The sequence below is a fragment of the Rhinopithecus roxellana genome, chromosome 11 (assembly GCF_007565055.1).
Source record: "Rhinopithecus roxellana isolate Shanxi Qingling chromosome 11, ASM756505v1, whole genome shotgun sequence".
Classification (NCBI taxonomy): domain Eukaryota; kingdom Metazoa; phylum Chordata; class Mammalia; order Primates; family Cercopithecidae; genus Rhinopithecus; species Rhinopithecus roxellana.
In genome coordinates, this window is record NC_044559.1 from 35,910,347 (window position 1) to 35,928,652 (window position 18,306).

Below are 18,306 nucleotides of genomic sequence, written 5' to 3' on the forward strand. Positions count from 1 at the left end.
AAATGTATCAAAATATCACATGGACCCCCAAAATAGGTACAATTATGGTACATTAATAAAAAATACCCAAAAGCCCCCAAGTATTACCAAGTAGGAGAATTTGCTCTTAAACTATCCTGTACTGGGAATACATATTTCCTTTCAATTACCTTGCTTACCGCTAGGTTTTGAAAAAAAAAAAAAAGACTCAGAGCAGTTTTTGTTCTTTAAAAAAATCCACGTTCATGAATCTAGTAGTAAGTTAGAAAGACTAAAATGGGCCTTACAGCATAGGACTTGAGCGTGTTTATGTGACAAAACATGTACATCGTAGCGTCTGTAGCAGTGGTGATTTTCAAAAGATAGTAAAATGCCGAAGTCTGTAGCAGAACTGGCACGTGTGTGAGCATTCTCCACTGAATGCCAGAGATTGACTTCCTCATTGCTATTCACTGTGATCAAGGCTTTGCAGGTTGTTCAGTGGCTGAGAGTAAAACATTCCGCTGTGCTGACTGATGCTGCACTTGGTCCTGACTCCCTGTTCCCTCCACTGTGCTGCAGCATCTGTCTCACTCTTGCCACCTGGGTTCTCTGCAGCCTCCTCACTGTGGTTAGTTTTGTTGCAACCAATCCGTTTCCTTTGGCTGCTTAGAAGAAGCAAACTGGAAGGGGTGAGAAGTTTCTGTTGAAAGTTCTGAGCAAGAAGTAGCAACTCTTTGTGTAGAGTGCCTTTTGCTTTGACGTTGACATAACTCTGCAAAGCCCCTTTCCGTGAAGAATAAACAGACAAGTAGAATTCAAGTCAAATCGCAATATTTCATACAAAGCAGGTGTGAGGAATGTACACAGATACACAGTTGTTTGGGGAAAGTTAATACTCATGCAGGAAATGAGATGATCCCTCTCTGTAATCACTGTTTTGAATCTTCTCATTCACTTTGAGGCATAGAGTCGTCATCAGTTCTATCCCCAAGTACTTTCATTCTGGTGACAAGGTTCTGTGATTTGACTTTCTATGTGTTTTTGGGAATTGCCTGTAGTTGAATAATCTGAGGTGAGGAATATCACTTCTGAAATTACTATATTTAAAAATGTGTAATATCTTCCCTTCTTGGTTTTTGGTCTTATGCTCAATGGGTCCTCTGTAATTAATATTATATATGATACACTGGTGCTTTTTCATGACCCCTTGAACAATTTCATTAATTGAATCAACCTGCATATAATAAACATTCTGACTATGTCACTTATTTGCCTTTATATGTTTATATGCTTTTTAAATCTTTTTAAAAAAGTTTTAGGACTGCAATGTATGTAATTTGAGATGTGAGAGCTAGTTTAGTTGTAGATATTTTCATTGCAGAAAAGCATGCAGAGCGGGAAGGAAGATGGTGGATTCTCCCTTCCTTTTTTTTTTTTTTTTTTTTTTGAGACAGAGTTTCGCTCTTGTTGCCCGGGCTGGAGTGCAATGGCATGATCTCAGCTCACTGCAACCTCCATCTCACGGGTTCAAGCAATTCTCCTGCCTCAGCCTCCCAAGTAGCTGGGATTACAGGCATGTGCCACCACGCCCAGCTAATTTTGTATTTTTAATGGAGACGGGGTTTCTCCACATTGGTCAGGCTGGTCTCGAACTCCCAACCTCAGGTGATTCACCTACCTCAGCTTCCCAAAATACTGGGATTACAGGTGTGAGCCACCGCGCCTGACCAGATTCTCCTTTCTTAAAAGGACGAATTGAAATAGTAAATTAAGTGCATAGGTATACATTATTATTAAATGTCTTTCTGTTTTTTACTCCTCCATAGCCATATGATGTAAACTTACAAGTAACCTCGGTGTTATCTAGACTTTCTCTCTTCCCTCATCCACACATCCACGAGTACCTTTTGGATCCTTACGTGAACCTCGCTCCTGGCTGTAGATCTCTCTTCTCTGTAATTGTCAGGGTGAGTTACTAGTTCTGTTATAGTCCCTAGGATTGATAAGTCTGTGCAATTAATATGTTAACATCATTGTATGCAGTTAGTGTCACGTAATGAAAAATATATCTACTGCTTAAAAGTAATTGTTATACATGCTGAATTATTATTTTTAAAATTATTTTTAATAATATGTAACTTTTATTTTAAAGAATTAGGTATGAGTCCTTGGTTAAAGATGATTATATGAGTAGTGAAAGTTTACATTCTTTATTAAATAGTAGGGAATGAAGATTTTTTCTAAAATCCTGAGGTTGTCTATGTAGCTGATTTCGGGAACTGAAATGCCTTGCCTCTGTGATGCAGGTTGTTGGAGACCTTATGCTTCGAATCCAGCGTATTCAAGACTTTACTCCCAAGCTTCTATTAGTCAGAAAGCGATTACTTGGTTTGGAACCTGAAGGCCCTCTGTAAGTTTATGTTTTACATTTTTTTAATCCAAAAATTGCAGTGAACTTAATGATCTGCTGATACATTGAATTGATTTATTGTCTGTTTTTCCCTTACCAGTATTGACCACATCACACTGCTAGAGGGTGTGATCGTGTTAGAAGAGTTCTGTAAGGAGCTGGCGGCAATTGCGTTTGTGAAATATCACGCTTCCTCCACACCATAAATAATATCTTTCAAGTAACTAGGGGAACGGAACTACTGTGTACATTTCATCAAAAAAGACTCAGCTCCACCCAGCCACAAGAGCATAAAAAGCCCTTTTAAACGAAGTATTGCTGTAAACTGGACAGAACCATTAAGAACCTATTGAGTGGACATTCTTGGTAAAATGTTGTATAATGTTGTTTTCATTGGCTTTATCATAATGGTTCTATTATAAAATTGCACACTGTCGAATCCAGGACACAATCAAAGGAACTTCAGGAAATAAGCATTTCTAATGACTGTGTTTGAAAAGCTGCAATATTTCCGATGTCATGACTTGGATGATATTTCTGTTATATTAATATCCTTTTAGGTAGCAAGGCATTTTGACATTCTCTGGGACTCAAATGCTTATATTATTTTGGATTAATAAGTAGCAAAAAAAATCACGAATTTTATAACTTTTTAAGGTCAGAATTCTTATCAAACAAAATATGAAAAAAACTGTAAATGAGAAAAAAATACAATTCAGAAACCATTGAATGAATTAATTATAGAAGATAAAAATGTGTAGAGCACCATTAACTTTCTTCAGCTTTTTTAAGAATAACAATTTAATATGATAAAGAAATTCTTGATTAATATATCTCTATTTTTAAAGAAATGTTCTTTTACTCTTGTGCACATAGCCATGTTAGTGGTTTTCTTCATGTATGGGTCCCAGTTGATTTAAACCGTGTCATTTTCGCAACAATGTTGAATTTATGCTCACCATTGGTAGTGTTTGCTAAAATTGTATTTTTTTTTTAAACTAAGTAAGATGTACTGGGTCGAGAACCTTTTTTCCCCCTCTCTCCCTCTCAGAAAATTGCTTTATAAAATTGCTTTATAATTTGATTTTCTTACTGAAACGCATGGTGGTGTCTAGGTGAGGAACTGACTGATAACCCTTGACAGCAATCAAAATGCCAGTGGCTCCTCGATGTTTACATTTTTTTCTAGTTTGTTCAGTCTTTTGTTTTAAATGATTCTAAAGAGATTAAAGAAAACAGACTTTTAAATGTCCTGTTTACATGTTAAAGGATTTGGGGAAATTGGGTATGTATGTGAATGGGTATACATGTAGGAACCTGTAGTTCAGCAAAGCTGCGCTGGGCACAGCATGCTTGTACTTGATGGACAAAATCGTGTTTGCTAGTCCACTTTCTATTTTTCCTTTAAGTGACGCTGATCACTCAAATACTGCTTTTAAGCTATTGTTTGTTTTTATCTGACATGTTAAGCAGCAGCACTTTCCTCTTTATCTTTTCATTTACCGACATTTGGGGGAACAGGCTATCAAAGGCTCCAGCTTGAAGGGAACTCTCACTACCCCCTCTAGGAAGTTATTTTATGTAGCATGTTTGTATATATATGCATTGTGTGGTGTGTGCATAGAGGCTTGTTTTACACCTGTCTGCTCATTTTGTTGTATTAGCTTTTCTGGTTTATTTCATAGTTTGTTTTTGCTATTTATTAAGAACAGTATCAAAGGATTATGAATAGCCTCAGCTCTAGAATGCTTACCACTGTTAAAACAACAAAAAGACTAAGCCTCCAATTTCATGCAAATCTTCGTTAGCTTATTCTAAGAAATTTATTAAGTAAAACAAAGAAAAAACAAAAGTGGGAGATAGTTATTTTGTGCATGATTGTCTTTAAATCATTTTGAATGATGTGAAGGCATTATTCAGTTTGCTGTATTTTTTTAATCACTTCATACAGGGAACACTTCAACATTTCCATTTCTAGATGTAGTAACAGTCTACTTCGACGTACAAGTATTTAACCTAAGGCATTAAGAGATATTAGATATTTCTTAATGTTTTCGTAGTGCTCAATAGGTGTAGTAGCAATGATATTACCTCTGAAACCAAATACTCTTTTATCCTTGATTTCACTATGGGACCTTATAATTACTCCATGAAACCAAGCTCAGAAAAGCTTTAACTCTTGTATGTGTGTATGTGTATGCTGCTTCTGAAAATATAATTTTCCTAAGTTATTGTAATGACTTTAATTTGTAATCAGCTAAGGCTTAAGATTTCATTTGTTTCTCGTCTAAGTTTCTGTTTTTCTTCCCTTCTTTTTTTCTTTTACATTTGTTCAGAGCTAGAGCCAGTACAAGCTCTCACAGTGAGTTCAATTTGTTAGTGAAACATTGTACTGCATCACTAGTCTTTCTTAAACTGTCTGTTGACAGCTGAATATTTGTTACTCAGTACTTGCAAAAACAGTGACTAAAATGCACTATGTTGAGTGGAAAGCACAGTCATAGCAATTGATTGCCATAGCAAGTTCCAAAGTGAATTTCAGCCTTGCTTCACATTTGTATCAATAAGTACGCACATTTTTTGAAACTTTCTAACAGTATAGTCTTTGGGTTTGTTTTTAGTTATGAGCCACATTCTTTACTTAATTTAACTCAGATTTGTCTTAGCCTATTGCCATATAGTACTCACCTTACAACTATGTAACTGTCTCATAACGTATCTGTTTGTGCAATATGGAAGCTGTGAGTGGATTCATAGCTTTTTGGTTTAATTGTACATTATTGTGTGTGTACATATGTATATATGTGTATATATAAGGACCAAAATTCTTAGCTTGCTTACACTGTTGCTAGTGTAAACATTGTTACACTTTATTTTACAGGGCACAAATTATGGAATTACTTCATAAATTCATGGTAATGTTTCCATAAATTATTGCATTAATATACAATTACCATTTAATTATGAAGTCCATCAGTATTGACAAAAGAAGCTACAGTGAAGTGCTAAAACCACATTATATGGTCATTATATTTTGGGTTGTATAGTAAATCAAATGTGCATGTCATTGTGACACTTTATGTGTTAAAACATGGTAGATAATCACATTTCTGGGCCCTGTAAAATAGTGTTACTGTAATACTCTGTTTTGCCTCCTGCCTTGTTTACATTAAACAGGATATTTGGTAAATTTTTTGTATCGAACGTTGTGTAGGTTACTGACAGTGTTACCAACGTCTGGAATTCTTGGTCCATCCGTGGAGAAACTCTTCAGATGGTCATTGTGTACCTACTCTCTCTTCAAAGGAAGTTGTGATCAAGTTCAACTTTTTGTGCTAACAATGCATGCAGGACTAAGAGGGATGATCTAAAAAATAAATAATGTAATTTAAATAAAATGTCTTATGTTTTTGTAAAATTCTACTTGGGAACATTTTATCCAACGATAAATCTCAAACAAGTCTTAACTTTTTGCACCCCCAACACACAAAGGGATATGGCACACCACAATCAGTGGGTCTCTATAGTATTCTAGGAAGAGAACAAAAAGCAATATATCTGTTTGTGGAGGAGAGATGTGTAGCTTGAAAAATTCCCCCAGGTAAACCTCATAGTAAACCTCATATATTTCCTCCACCTCCCTTCTTAATAATCACTGCACAAAAGGAAGGAATGTTATGCACGTCTCAGAAAAGCAATTTTTTTTTTTTTTTTTTTTTTTTTTTTTTTTTTTTTTTTTTTGAGAGCCTTGCTCTGTTCCCCAGGCTGGAATGCAATGGCACGATCTCAGCTCACTGCAACCTCCGCCCCCTGGGTTCAAGTGATTCTTCTGCCCCAGCCTCCTGAGTAGCTGGGATTACAGGTGCCTGCCACCATGTCCAGCTAATTTTTGTATTTTTAGTAGAGACGGGGTTTCACCATGTTGATCAGGCTGGTCTTGAACCTCTGACCTCAGGTGATCCACCTGCCTCAGCCTCCCAAAGTACTGGGATTACAGGTGTGAGCCACCATGCACGGCCCAGAGAAACAGTTTATTCTAAGCATTATTTCTTAGTATTTTTCTAACACATATCAAAACTTTTCTTTTTAGCTGACACTTAATTAGACTCTAGACTTACTCTGTTCACTTGAGTATTTGCGAGAGTTTCTTAATTGGAAACAAAGAAACATGTAATAGCACAGCCAGAAAGAGAAGAATCCAGTGATTAATCCCAACTACCCGAAGATTCTTTTCAAAATCGCTTTAGACGGAAATAAGATGATAGGTTGCAAGGATGGAAGAGGCAAGGTTTAGACATTGAAGAGTTGAAATCACCTTCCTTGCCCTGAGCTACTTCAAAAGAAAACTGCGTTTTGGGAATGCATAATTGGATCCCCAGTCCAAAACCTGCTTCAAGCTGTTAAGAATTTAGCAGTGTTTTAGCTGGAAGCGAGTAATCCCAAAGGAATTTAAGGAATTAACATAAAACTAAAAGTTGAAGTTTTGCTGGACTAACTCTCAAGTAAAATCTATACCTCTTTTCCAAAAAAAAAAAAAACCATATATATATATATATATAAGAGCAGACAGAAACACAGCATCTGAGTTTGTGTAACGCTGAATGATGCAGAAGAAATGGAGTATGTTTTAGTTGTTCTTATGGCAATAAAGTTGTTACCTCTGGACTACCTTGCAGAAGGTCGGTCCTTTTGTGTTGTTGTTTTTTAATTTATGTTCTGGGATACATATGCAGGATGTGCAGGTTTGTTATATAGGTAAACGTGTGCCATGGTCGTTTGCTGCACCTATCAACCCATCACCCAGGTATTAAGTCCCACGTGCATTAGCTATTTTTCCTGATGCTCTCCCTCCCCACCCCGCCCCCAGCACAGGCCCAGCACAGTGTGTGTTGTTTCTCTCCCTATGTCCACGTGCTTTCATTGTTCAGCTCCCACTTATAAGAGAACATGCGGTGTTTGGCTTTCTGTTCCTTTGTTAGTTTGTTGAGGATAATGGCCTCCAGCTCTATCCATGTCCCTGCAAAGGACATGATCTCATTCCTTTTTATGACCGTGTAGTATTCCATGGTGTGTATATACACCACATTTTCTTCATCCAGTCTATCATTGATGGGCATTTGGGTTGATTCCAGAAAATCAGTTCTTAACTTTATTTGGTAATATACCCCACTACCTGCCTCAGGCAGACCCGTCTAAGCCTGTTTCATTCACACTCACTACTCTTACTGATTTGACTATTGTGGGCATTAGAAATTTCTCTGTTATATCATTTCTAAAAATGTATCAGAAATAGGACATCCACAAACCAAACAAGAATTTCGTTTATTTAACACATTTTTCTCAAGAACTTTTATGAACCAGGTATTAAGGTGCTAGGACAACAAAAAATGATTTCAGCCTTAAAAAAGTAACAGTCTTGGTATGGTGTTTACAAAAATAAGTTACAGTGCACACTGGTGAACACTGTTAGAGAAACAAGACCTAAGTGTTGTGAGCGCCAGGGAAAGGAAGTAAGATGGCAAATCATCTAAACAGGAAAATCTGAAACTCAAGCCTTGCCTGAATATTCTTACTTTTAAGTATGCTATATATGTATTATTCTTACTTTTGAGTTATAGTCTTACTTTTGAGATATGCAAGATATTCTCAGAAGTTATAACCAGAACAGATGCCAGGCGCAGTAGCTCACGGCTGTAATCCTAGCACTTTGGGAGGCTGAGATGGGCGGATTACTTGAGGTCAGGAGTTTGAAACCAGCCTGGCCAACATGGTGAAACCCCATCTCTACTAAAACTACAAAAATTAGCCAGGCATGGTGGCGCATGCCTGTAATCCCAGCTGCTCTGGAGGCTGAGGCAGGAAAATCGTTTGAACCAGGGAGGCGGAGGTTGCAGTGAGCAGAGATCACACCACTGCACTCCAGCCTGGGCAACAGAGTGAGACTCTGTCTCAAAAAAAAAAAAAAAAAAAAAAAAAAGGTTATAATCACAACAGAGTCAATGTGGCAAGAAACGTCTGCATCCTGTTGTATTTGCCATGCTTAACTGTTGCCTTTCACTTCATTCTGATGTTCGTATAAAGCACTAGCCCAAAGAACAGTGCTTTGGGTCCGTATTTTCTCAGCTGTGAATAGCACTCAGTTTGTGATTTGTGATCTCTCTCTAGAACTATTGTATAGCAAGAAGGCGCATAGTCAACTGAAATACTAAAATCAAAAGATTAAACTGGACTTTTAAAATGACCCAAAGATTAGGGGTAAGATTTGGTTCAGCTAAAGCCTTTGTAGAACCAAGCCTTTCTCCTTACTTTTAACTCAGTGCTCTTTCGACAGCATTCTTTATTCTCTCCTGGTTTGGGGCACAAAGCAGTTTGCATATCCAATTGAGAGAGAACCAGCCTAAGCTGATGGAGACAGTGGAGATGAATTCAGAATCCACGTGCCAGACATGCATAGAGAGAAAGGATGTGTAGACCTCCACTGGGTTATCATCCCGCAACTCCCACCCATTCCTGACATCTAACCCTGGAGTCAGGCTAGAAGGCAGGTGGACAGGCCAGAGCTCACTCCTGCCAGGGAGCAAGATCAAGAGACTCCTGCTTCCTTCATGCCCAGTCTTCTTGAAGTAGCTTCAAGGAATTACCTGATTTCCCAAGTATGAGTCTAAGGAGTTAAAATTCAGTTTGCTTTATTTTTTTTATTTTATTTTATTTTTTTTTTTGAGACAGGGTCTTGCTCTGTCACCCAGGCTGGAGTGCAGTGGCACAATCAGCTCACTGCAGCCTCAACTCAAGCAATCCTGCCTCAGCCTCCTGAGTAGTTGGGATTACAGGCAGGCACCACCGTGGCCAGCTATTTTTATTTTTGTAGAGATAGGGTCTCACTATATTGCTCAGGCTTATGATTTTATATTATGACCTTCCTCTTCCCTCTAGTTCAGGGGTCCCCCAACCCCCGGGCCACAGACCAGTACCAGTCCATGACCGGTCGGGAACTGGGCAGCATAGCAGGACATGAGCGGCAGGCGACCACCTGAGCTCCGCCTCCTGTCAGATCAGCAGCAACATTCTATTCTCGTAGGAGCACTAACCCTACTGTGAACTTACATGCGGAGATCTAGGTTGTGCGCTCCTTATGAGAATCTAACTAATGCCTGATGGATCTCAGGTGGAATAGTTGCATCCCGAAATCATCCCCAAGTCCATGCAAAAATTGTTTTTCATGAAAACAGTCCCTGGTGCCAAAGCGGCTGGAGACCACTGCTCTAGTTGGACTAATCAGTATATTGAGGAACTGACAGGGAGTCTTTAAAAAAAAAAAAGTGGGGGGAATATATATATTTTTAAAATACTAGGTAATACTGTGTACTTCTCTCGATTGAAGAACCACATCTTTACATGAAGGTAAACCCCCTAGCAGACTGCCAGAAATCTAAATACCACCATGGGTCACTTTGCTCTTATATCAGAGGGGAGAGTAAGGGGAAAGGGAAGATATTCTTTGATTTTTGTAGCTGTAAGTTCATAATGGTACCCATGTTGTGATGTGCGTTCATTTGCAAGGTGATCACACTATTAATTTCTTCCAATGATGTGCTAAAGGTGTCCAGGATGGTATTCAGTTTAGAGGATCCAGACAAGCCAGGAACATGACCTGGATCTGACGACCACTCTTTTTCAAGGCTGAGAACTATAACCATAATTGCAAGCCGAAGAGCTAGATGTGGCTGAAAAAAGAACAAGAGACACACCCAGCCTGTGAGATTAGGCAAGATAAGCAAAAGCATCTCCAAGGCTGTTATTGCCTCAGGCCTGTGATTTATGAGTAAGGAATCATAAAATCAATTTTACTATAATGCAGAAAGATGAGATGACACACAAATTCACTATACTCTGGATAAAGCTATATTTCAAATCCCTGAAGATGAGATTCATTTATATAATAACACGAGAAATGTATTCCTTATTCCACTCACAAGTAGAATAGCATGGAGGGTTTTAATTGATTAGATTTCCCTAGAGAGCCATGTACTGGAGCCTTCTAGAGGAGAAACAAATTAGCTGTTCCTTAAACATTATTCTTCCATGTTTAAAGTATGTTCTTCTACTTAAATCTCTTTATCCTGTTGTTCTTATCAACAATGTAGCAAGTCACAGAGCATTGATGGTTCTCTATTCCTTGTGGGCTGCTTCAATTCTTTGTCCTATGAGCTTTATTTCCATTTTGTTTTAGAAATGATTAGAAAATAGACCATCATTTTCTTAAGCTGCATTGGTGTTGGGCTCCCACAGAAATGGAGTTGAGAAGAAAATGTCTACTTTTAAAATAAAATATTACTCATTAGTAATGTAGCTTGGACTCCTTGACAACAAACAGGTTCCATTTCATAAAGACTTACATTTTCCATAAAATGATCCAATGTCATGCAGCTTCAAGTAAGCCTTTCCCTGAAAATACTGTTGGCAAGAGTACATGTGACTCATTGGAATTTGGGTTCAAAACCACATCCTAAAAATAATAAAAGCTATAAATGCAAATATGCATAGCAATTTCTGGGTGTTTTTCTTTGGAATTTGACATTGAAATAAAAATAATTTTGCACAGTTCTTAATGGTTGGAGTCTTTTCATGCATAGCATATAATATAATTTATATTCATTGAGCTGAGTATTTCAAAGAAATTACTCAGAAATTGCTGATATACATCTTGCGAAGTAGTGTTGCTCATTATCATTTTTATTTCAATGGAAAGGAAAAGACTAGGGAAGTGTAATTAATTTGACATAGATAATTCTGGGCTGAGCATTTTAATATCAACGCCATTTTAAGGTCATTATTAAAATTTCTTTGTCCTCATTGTACAGCTTGCCATTGCTATACTCTGATATGAGACCACTGTGTTTTGGCCCTTCCTGCAGTGATCTGTGTAATCAATCATTCAACTAACACCATTAACTTCTTCTAACAGAGATGCTGACTGTCAACCTTATTAGGTTAAGAAAGATGTTGGATAGGCGCAAATGCTGAATTTTTCTACTGATTCCTGTGTTGTTTTTAAAGACTTGCGAACTCTAATCCTCACATCACCATGGAAGCTGATCCCTGCCTCTTAACAATAATTTTAAACTTTATATATATATATATATTTAAAATTATATATATTTAAAATTTTATATATATATATTTAAAATTTTATATATATATATTTAAAATTTTATATATATATATATAATTTACAGGAGCAGTTAAGCTGCCCTCAGTACCTCTATGCATCAAACCACTGACAGTAAGAGGCTGCTCCACTTATCCAAAGGCAGGCTCTACTCTCTTGATAGGACTTTCCTAAATGATCCTGCTTGGAGCGGAAAAAACTTTCCAGCTAGACACATAAAACACTATAATTGAGTGCTGGTTTCATAAATGTTGAGGTCTGAGGTCCAAAATGTATTGTATTGTTGCAAGGCTACAGTAACATCATCCGTGATGTTCTACAGATATTCACTAAATCTTGTAGGGCTCTGATGAGGAGAGGGATTTCAATAAAGTCCCCATCTTGGAAAGATTTGCTTTTTAAAGTACCAGGGATAAGGCAAGTTCAGTGGGGCTTACTAAGCTCTTGTCCTTCTGTTCCAAATCCACTCCTCTGTGTACTACTTCATGTTGCTAGGCTAGGATGCTGCAAACTAGATTTCTCCTTTACTGACTGGCTTTCTATTACATTTTGTTAATAAGAGGCTCCAGAGAAGGGGAACAGGAGGAGGAAGAAGGAACTTCCTGCCTTTGAGGTTATTTTTCCTATCTGTATCACCTCACCAACGGACCCATAGCAATTGATTTTAGCCTCCACATATATATACACATACATATATATATGTTTTTTATTTGCATATACAAATATATGTTTTTAAATATGTAATATATATACTGTAATTATATATACACACATTTTAAACTGGGTCTCTCTTGCTATGTTGTCCAGGCTGGAGTGCAGTGGAACAATCATAGCACATGGCAACGTTGAACTCCTGGGCTCAAGCAAGCTTCCTGCCTCAGTCTCTCCAGTAGCTGGGACTACAGGATCATGCCACTGAGCCTGGCTAGGCTTTGTATTCTTTAAACCCTCCTAGAACCAGCCTCCTCTGGTCTCAAATGCAGCAACAGCAGCATGGCAGGCCCCCTCTCGGAGACCAGAGTTCTACATTTCTAGGGCCCTGGCCCTAAGCTTCTAGCTCTGTAACCCCAGCCTCTTCCCTTTGTTTTGTCAGTCCAGTGGTGGTAGCTGCCTCCTGGGTTATTATTTCTGGATGACTTCAGTGAATAATCCATTTTCCTCACTCAGCCTTCCAACATTGATGTAACCAACTCCCATATGAAATTCCCTCTGATGAAATCTCTATTATAGAATTGCTATTTTCCTGACTAGACCCATCTCAGTGGCAGCGTCTTCCACTGTTAACCCCAATCTAGTGAGGGGATCCACCCCAGAGCTTTCCAGGGAGGCTGGCACTCCCCTCATTAATATATTTCTTAGTATCTCAGTGAAGAGATTGTCACCTACACCCCATCAGGAGATATGGCTGGGTGTTCATGCTCCCATGTAAATTTGCATTCCTGTCTCCCTAAATCTATGGATAGTTTTTCTACATTGCCCCAGGAAGTTCTCTCATTTCAGCTCACTGAATGTAGGCCACCAATAAATACATTTTATTGACTCAACTAAGAAAACTGTTCGAGTCACTTCCAGTTGGATGAGCTAACAGAGTAAGTCCAGACTCTGATAGTCCACTCAAGTCCATACATTGGTCTGATTTAATGTTATATTTTATCTTCCTTTGACACTTCTCACAATAATCCTCAGATTTCTGCCTAAATCAATTAGCAAGATGTTGTCATTCATTTGGGATAAAAGCTAATTCTTCCCAGGTCAGACTTCACTTTTTCCCCCTGGAACATGCTGAGATCTCACTCTAATTATAGATCTAAAAGCCAAAAGCTTCCACTGTCAGAGAGGCCTTGGGTTCAAAGCTTCACAAGACAGAGAGGCCTTGGGTTCAAGATTTTCAGCTTCATTCACATCTATCCAGATGTGACCATTCAAAATCCTAGAGGCCCACTCACCCAATCAATGTGTTTTCTCATAAGAGTCAAGGCAAGCCTATGAGTTCAACTTACATTGTAATTTTGTAACCCACACAATTTAATTATGGTTATTTTTTTGTATGAGATTGGCCCTGTGACTAAAAAAATAACATTATTTTAGGGCTACCATAGAGCCTCTCAGTGCTCTTAGACTTGAATTTAGAAGTTTAAACCTGAGCTAGTGATTTTCTTTTTGTAATCTCTCCAGTTGAAAGATGTCATCCCACTCCAATGCTTTGTAGTTGTAGTTACTACTGCCATTAGGATAATCAAGGGACAATGACAGTTTATGCCTATTGTCCTTGTCATTCTTTGTGTGAAAAGCTATATGGTCCCACAAGGCACTTGATTCCATAGGCATTTCATCTCCATCAATCACTGGTGACAACTTAATCACTATGCCTCCACATGCATGCAACAGAGTACTAGCATAGCAATTCCCATTGAAAAGATCTCAGCCCAGCACTTAAAACCAAGAACAAAATCAAATCGATCTCCAAATCCGCATCCCTGAGGGTCTATTTCCTGGTACCAAGCACTGTGACAGGCACAGCTCAGTTTGGAAAACAGAAACCACACAAGGTATTTCAACAGAGGAAATTTATACAGGGAATTGGGTGTTGGAGGGCGGAATTAGCAAAGGAAGAACATTAGTGTAATACAGGGCTCAAAATAGCAGGAAGCAGCACCACCTCTAAAGCTGGAGGATTCAAAGGAAAAGAGGTGAGATGATCAGAACCTAGGTTAGGGGATGGGCCCTGCAGAGCTGATGTTCAGACTCCAAGGAGTGGTTACTATTAGGCTTTCTGCAGTGTCTGCAGCTGTTCTTAAAAGTTTCCATATTTTTGTTGATTTTGGCAGTTTTGAGGAGTGTTGGTTGGGTATTTTGTAGGATGCCCTCTATTGGAATTAGTCTGATGTTTTCCTCATTAGACTGGGATTATGGATGTTACAGAGAAGGAATACAGAGATAAAGTGTGATTTTAGTCATATCTTATCAAGAGTACACACTGCCAGCATGATGTTGGGCTTCATCCCCTGGCTGACATAGTATTTGTCAGGTTTCTCCACTGTAAAGTTATTCTTTCCCTCCCGTTTCCATACTATATTCTTCAGAAGCAAAGTCATTGTAGATAACTCACACTTCAGAAGTGTGGAGTTAATACTGTACCTTCTTGAGGGTGGAGTATCTGCAAAAAACTGTTTGGAATTATTCTGCAAGGAAGACTGATGTCCCAAACCCTTTATCCAATCATTTATATCAATACAAATTCATGGATATAGGTCTTATACTTTACGTTATAATCTAATACTATTTCATTAATTTTGTTGCTCAAATTGTTCCAGCTTTGGCCTTTGGGAACAGTTTCAGTTGGTTCCTATGTCTGTTTAACATACCCCCATTCATATTTGGGTGTTTTGTTTCTTTTTGTTTTTTAGTACTTCCTTACTTTTGGAGATTACAAAATACTCCCAGATCATGTGTTTCCTGCCCCAGTCCTAGGATCAGCCATTTCTCCAAGATGCATCAGAGTCTTTCAAAACACTGAATTAGGCCGGGCGCGGTGGCTCAAGCCTGTAATCCCAGCACTTTGGGAGGCCGAGACAGGCGGATCACGAGGTCAGGAGATCGAGACCATCCTGGGTAACGAGGTGAAACCCTGTCTCTACTAAAACTACAAAAAACTAGCCAGGCGAGGTGGTGGGCGCCTGTAGTCCCAGCTACTCCGGAGGCTGAGGCAGGAGAATGGCATAAACCCGGGAGGCGGAGCTTGCAGTGAGCTAAGATCCGGCCACTGCACTCCAGCCTGGGCGACAGAGCGAGACTCCGTCTCAAAAAAAAAAAAAAAAAAAAAAACACTTAATTATTTAGGAATATTCAGGAGGGGGGAAAAAAACATCTAAGTTCTACAGCACTGCATTGACTTGGCATGGTGCTTTGGGTCCAGATAGCCGAGGAAAGGGTATTGGACTAGACACGTGGTATTTATAAAGCCTTTTAACCTAAGCACTCTGAAGACAGGGTAGAGGACATGGGTATGCTAACAAAACCATCCAGAATGAGTGACAGAGTGGGAAGCACAGCGAACTTGTTTGGAGACAAGAGTGTCTATGTTAGCAGAAGGGAAACATTCATAGTCATCAATGTCATACACTTTAACTTTCATAGTCATCAATATCATACACTTTAACACAGCCACACAAAAGACTTCTACTTTAGATCTTTAATTTTTTTTCCCAAAGGAATCATATCCTAACAGGTTAAAGAAGTTACTCAAAATACAGCTATACACCTGTGCCCCATTACTTATAGCACACTAGGAATGATTACTTTTTACAAATCCTGTAATTAGCTAGTTACTAGCACAATTATATTGCATTATCTCTTTTGTGCTAAAAATATTAACTTGCTAATGATGAGCATTTACAAATGAACTACAAATTGTATAACCTATTTTAGTATTTTTTCATTTTTCTTTTTGGAGACGGAGTTTCACTCTTGTTGCCCAAGCTGGAGTGCAACGGCACGATCTTGGCTCACTGCAACCTCTGCCTCCTGGGTTCAAGCGATTCTTCTGCCTCTGCCTCCCAAGCAGCTGGGATTACAGGCGCGTGCCACCACACTCTGCTAATGTTTTGTATTTTTAGTAGAAACGGGTTTTCACCATGTTAGCCAGGCTGGTCTCGAGTTCCTCACCTCAGGTGATCCGCCCACCTCAGCCTCCCAAAGTTGGGATTACAGGCGTGAGCCATTGCGCCCAGCCAGAATTTTTTCATTTTCAAATTACTGGGAGACTCAAAAAGCAGAGGTAACTCAGGCCTCTCTAGGCCACAGAGGCCCTTGGATATAGATTTCTCTTTCTTCTGACAGAAGCGATTTGCTTAAATCTGTACAGATGAGAACACAATTATTGTAAAATAGGAAAACCCACGTTGGTTTTGTACATTCGTGTTTGCTCTGTAAAGGGCAGCGCTCGTGTATCTTCAGCTGTATCTTGAAAGCTTTCCTGTCTCAGAAGCTTGCTTGCATTAAACATGAGGCGCCGCTAAGTGCTGTTGCCACCGGGGACTGCAGGCTGCTGTGCAGCCCTGGACGGGCTGAGTTCCGAGGGAAGGAAGGGCGCTGGTGGACGCAGTGCTGTGCTATGGGACGACTGCTGTGGATTCTGACTGCAGACGGGTCTGATTTTGATGTTTTTCTTTACTTAAGCGGCTGATCGTTTCTCCTTGCCATCCTGTGAGAAGTGAAGGCATGCCTTGGATCTGTGAGGGGGAAAAATCCGCTTTTAAGAAAGGGAAAGTGAAGAAATAAGAAGAAAGGATGATGGAGAAGTAAGAAAGGAACATGGGGCCGGGTGCAGTGGCTCATGCCTGTAATCCCAACACTTTGGCAGGTCGGGGAAGGGTGGATCACCTGAGGTCAGGAGTTCAAGATCAGCCTGGCCAACACGGTGAAACCCCGTCTCTTAAAAAAATACAAAAAATAGCCAGGCATGATGGCAGCTGCCTGTAATCCCAGCTAATCAGGAGGCTGAGACAGGAGAATGGCGTGAACCCAGGAGCAGAGGTTTCAGTGAGCCAAGACTGCGCCATTGCACTCAAGCCTGGGAACTGATTGAGACTCTGTCTCAAAAAAAGAAAGAAAGGAGAGAGAGAGAGAGAAAAGAAAAGCTCTAGAAGGAAGAAAGGAGCCTGAGGGGAAAGACTGAAGAGGAAGCAGAGAGACCCTGGGCCCCCACCCTCCCGCTCACCAGCACTTTGCCTTGGTGGCTCTGACTGCCCCCTGCCTGGTGGCTGGTCCTGCCTCCTCTCCCCTCTCTACCTTCTCTTCCTTCCTACCTTCCCCCCTGACTGCAACCCTTTCCCCAGGGAGAACAGAAGGTCCCCAAGGAGCACTGTGGACCAGGCATGCAGGTCCACCTCATCTGTGGTCCTGCTCCGACCTTTGGCACTGAGCCTCCTGATGCAGAATTTGGCTTGTTCCTGTGACAGCTCCCCCTCACCGCCTGCAACAGGGTACTGCAGTCCAGGCTCCATCACTGCCCAGCTCTGGTGCTTTAGGCACCCCACATCACCTCCCCGAGCCTCAGTTTCCTCATCTGTAAAATGGGGATGGTACCATCTACCGCAGAGGGTACTTGTAAGGACTGAACGAGGGCACAGTCCTCCTTCCACACCTGCTACCAAGTAGGTGTTGGATGCCCGGCAGGCCCTGCCACTGCTTCTCAGAACCCTCTCGGGTTCCTAGGCCTCTTGAACCAGAATTGATAGGTATGAGACCTCCCAAGAGCTTTCTGGACAAGCTTCCCAGGGGGCTCAGATGGACTCTCAAGCATTCTTTACAGAGATGAGTCTCTTCTCACTTGTCAGCTCCTAGGGCCAGGGCTTAGCATGGCCCCTGGCCCTATCCACCCTGGTGAGACTTCTCCTCTGCTGTCCCTCCCCACAGGGCACCCCACTCACCTCAGACTTCCGCCCCCGCACAAGGGAAGGACGCTAAAGAGAATGTTCCAAATGTTTTGCTATGAATTTACACTCTCCCTCCCTCCCATACCCTGTAACTATTGACATGTTTATTTTTTCTGTTAAGTTACCGGAATAATTCTAGTTTTGCTCAGCCTTCCCAGTATTGATGAGCAATTCTGCAGCTTTTATCTGCAACTGTTACTCCTGACAGTTAAGAACACGTCTGAAGCTTCATTCCTGTTTATGCCTCCAAGTGTGTTGCTGACACATCCGGGCAAGGACAAAAGCACAAAGAACTCAAGGGAGCTTTCAAAGCCTGGAACGGGCTCAGA

General features: G+C 40.1%; 1 protein-coding gene across 1 annotated transcript in view; it reads left to right on the forward strand.

Annotated features, from left to right (window-relative positions):
• FAM160B1 (family with sequence similarity 160 member B1) overlaps window positions 1–5,764 on the forward strand; it is a 45,277-nt gene extending 39,513 nt beyond the window's left edge. The window contains exons 15-17 of the mRNA XM_030941266.1: window positions 1,788–1,928; window positions 2,268–2,371; window positions 2,472–5,764. Coding sequence (XP_030797126.1) covers window positions 1,788–1,928; window positions 2,268–2,371; window positions 2,472–2,577 — 351 coding nt within the window. The 3' untranslated portion in view covers window positions 2,578–5,764. The remainder of the gene's footprint in view (window positions 1–1,787; window positions 1,929–2,267; window positions 2,372–2,471) is intronic.
• Window positions 5,765–18,306: the final 12,542 nt, after the last annotated feature.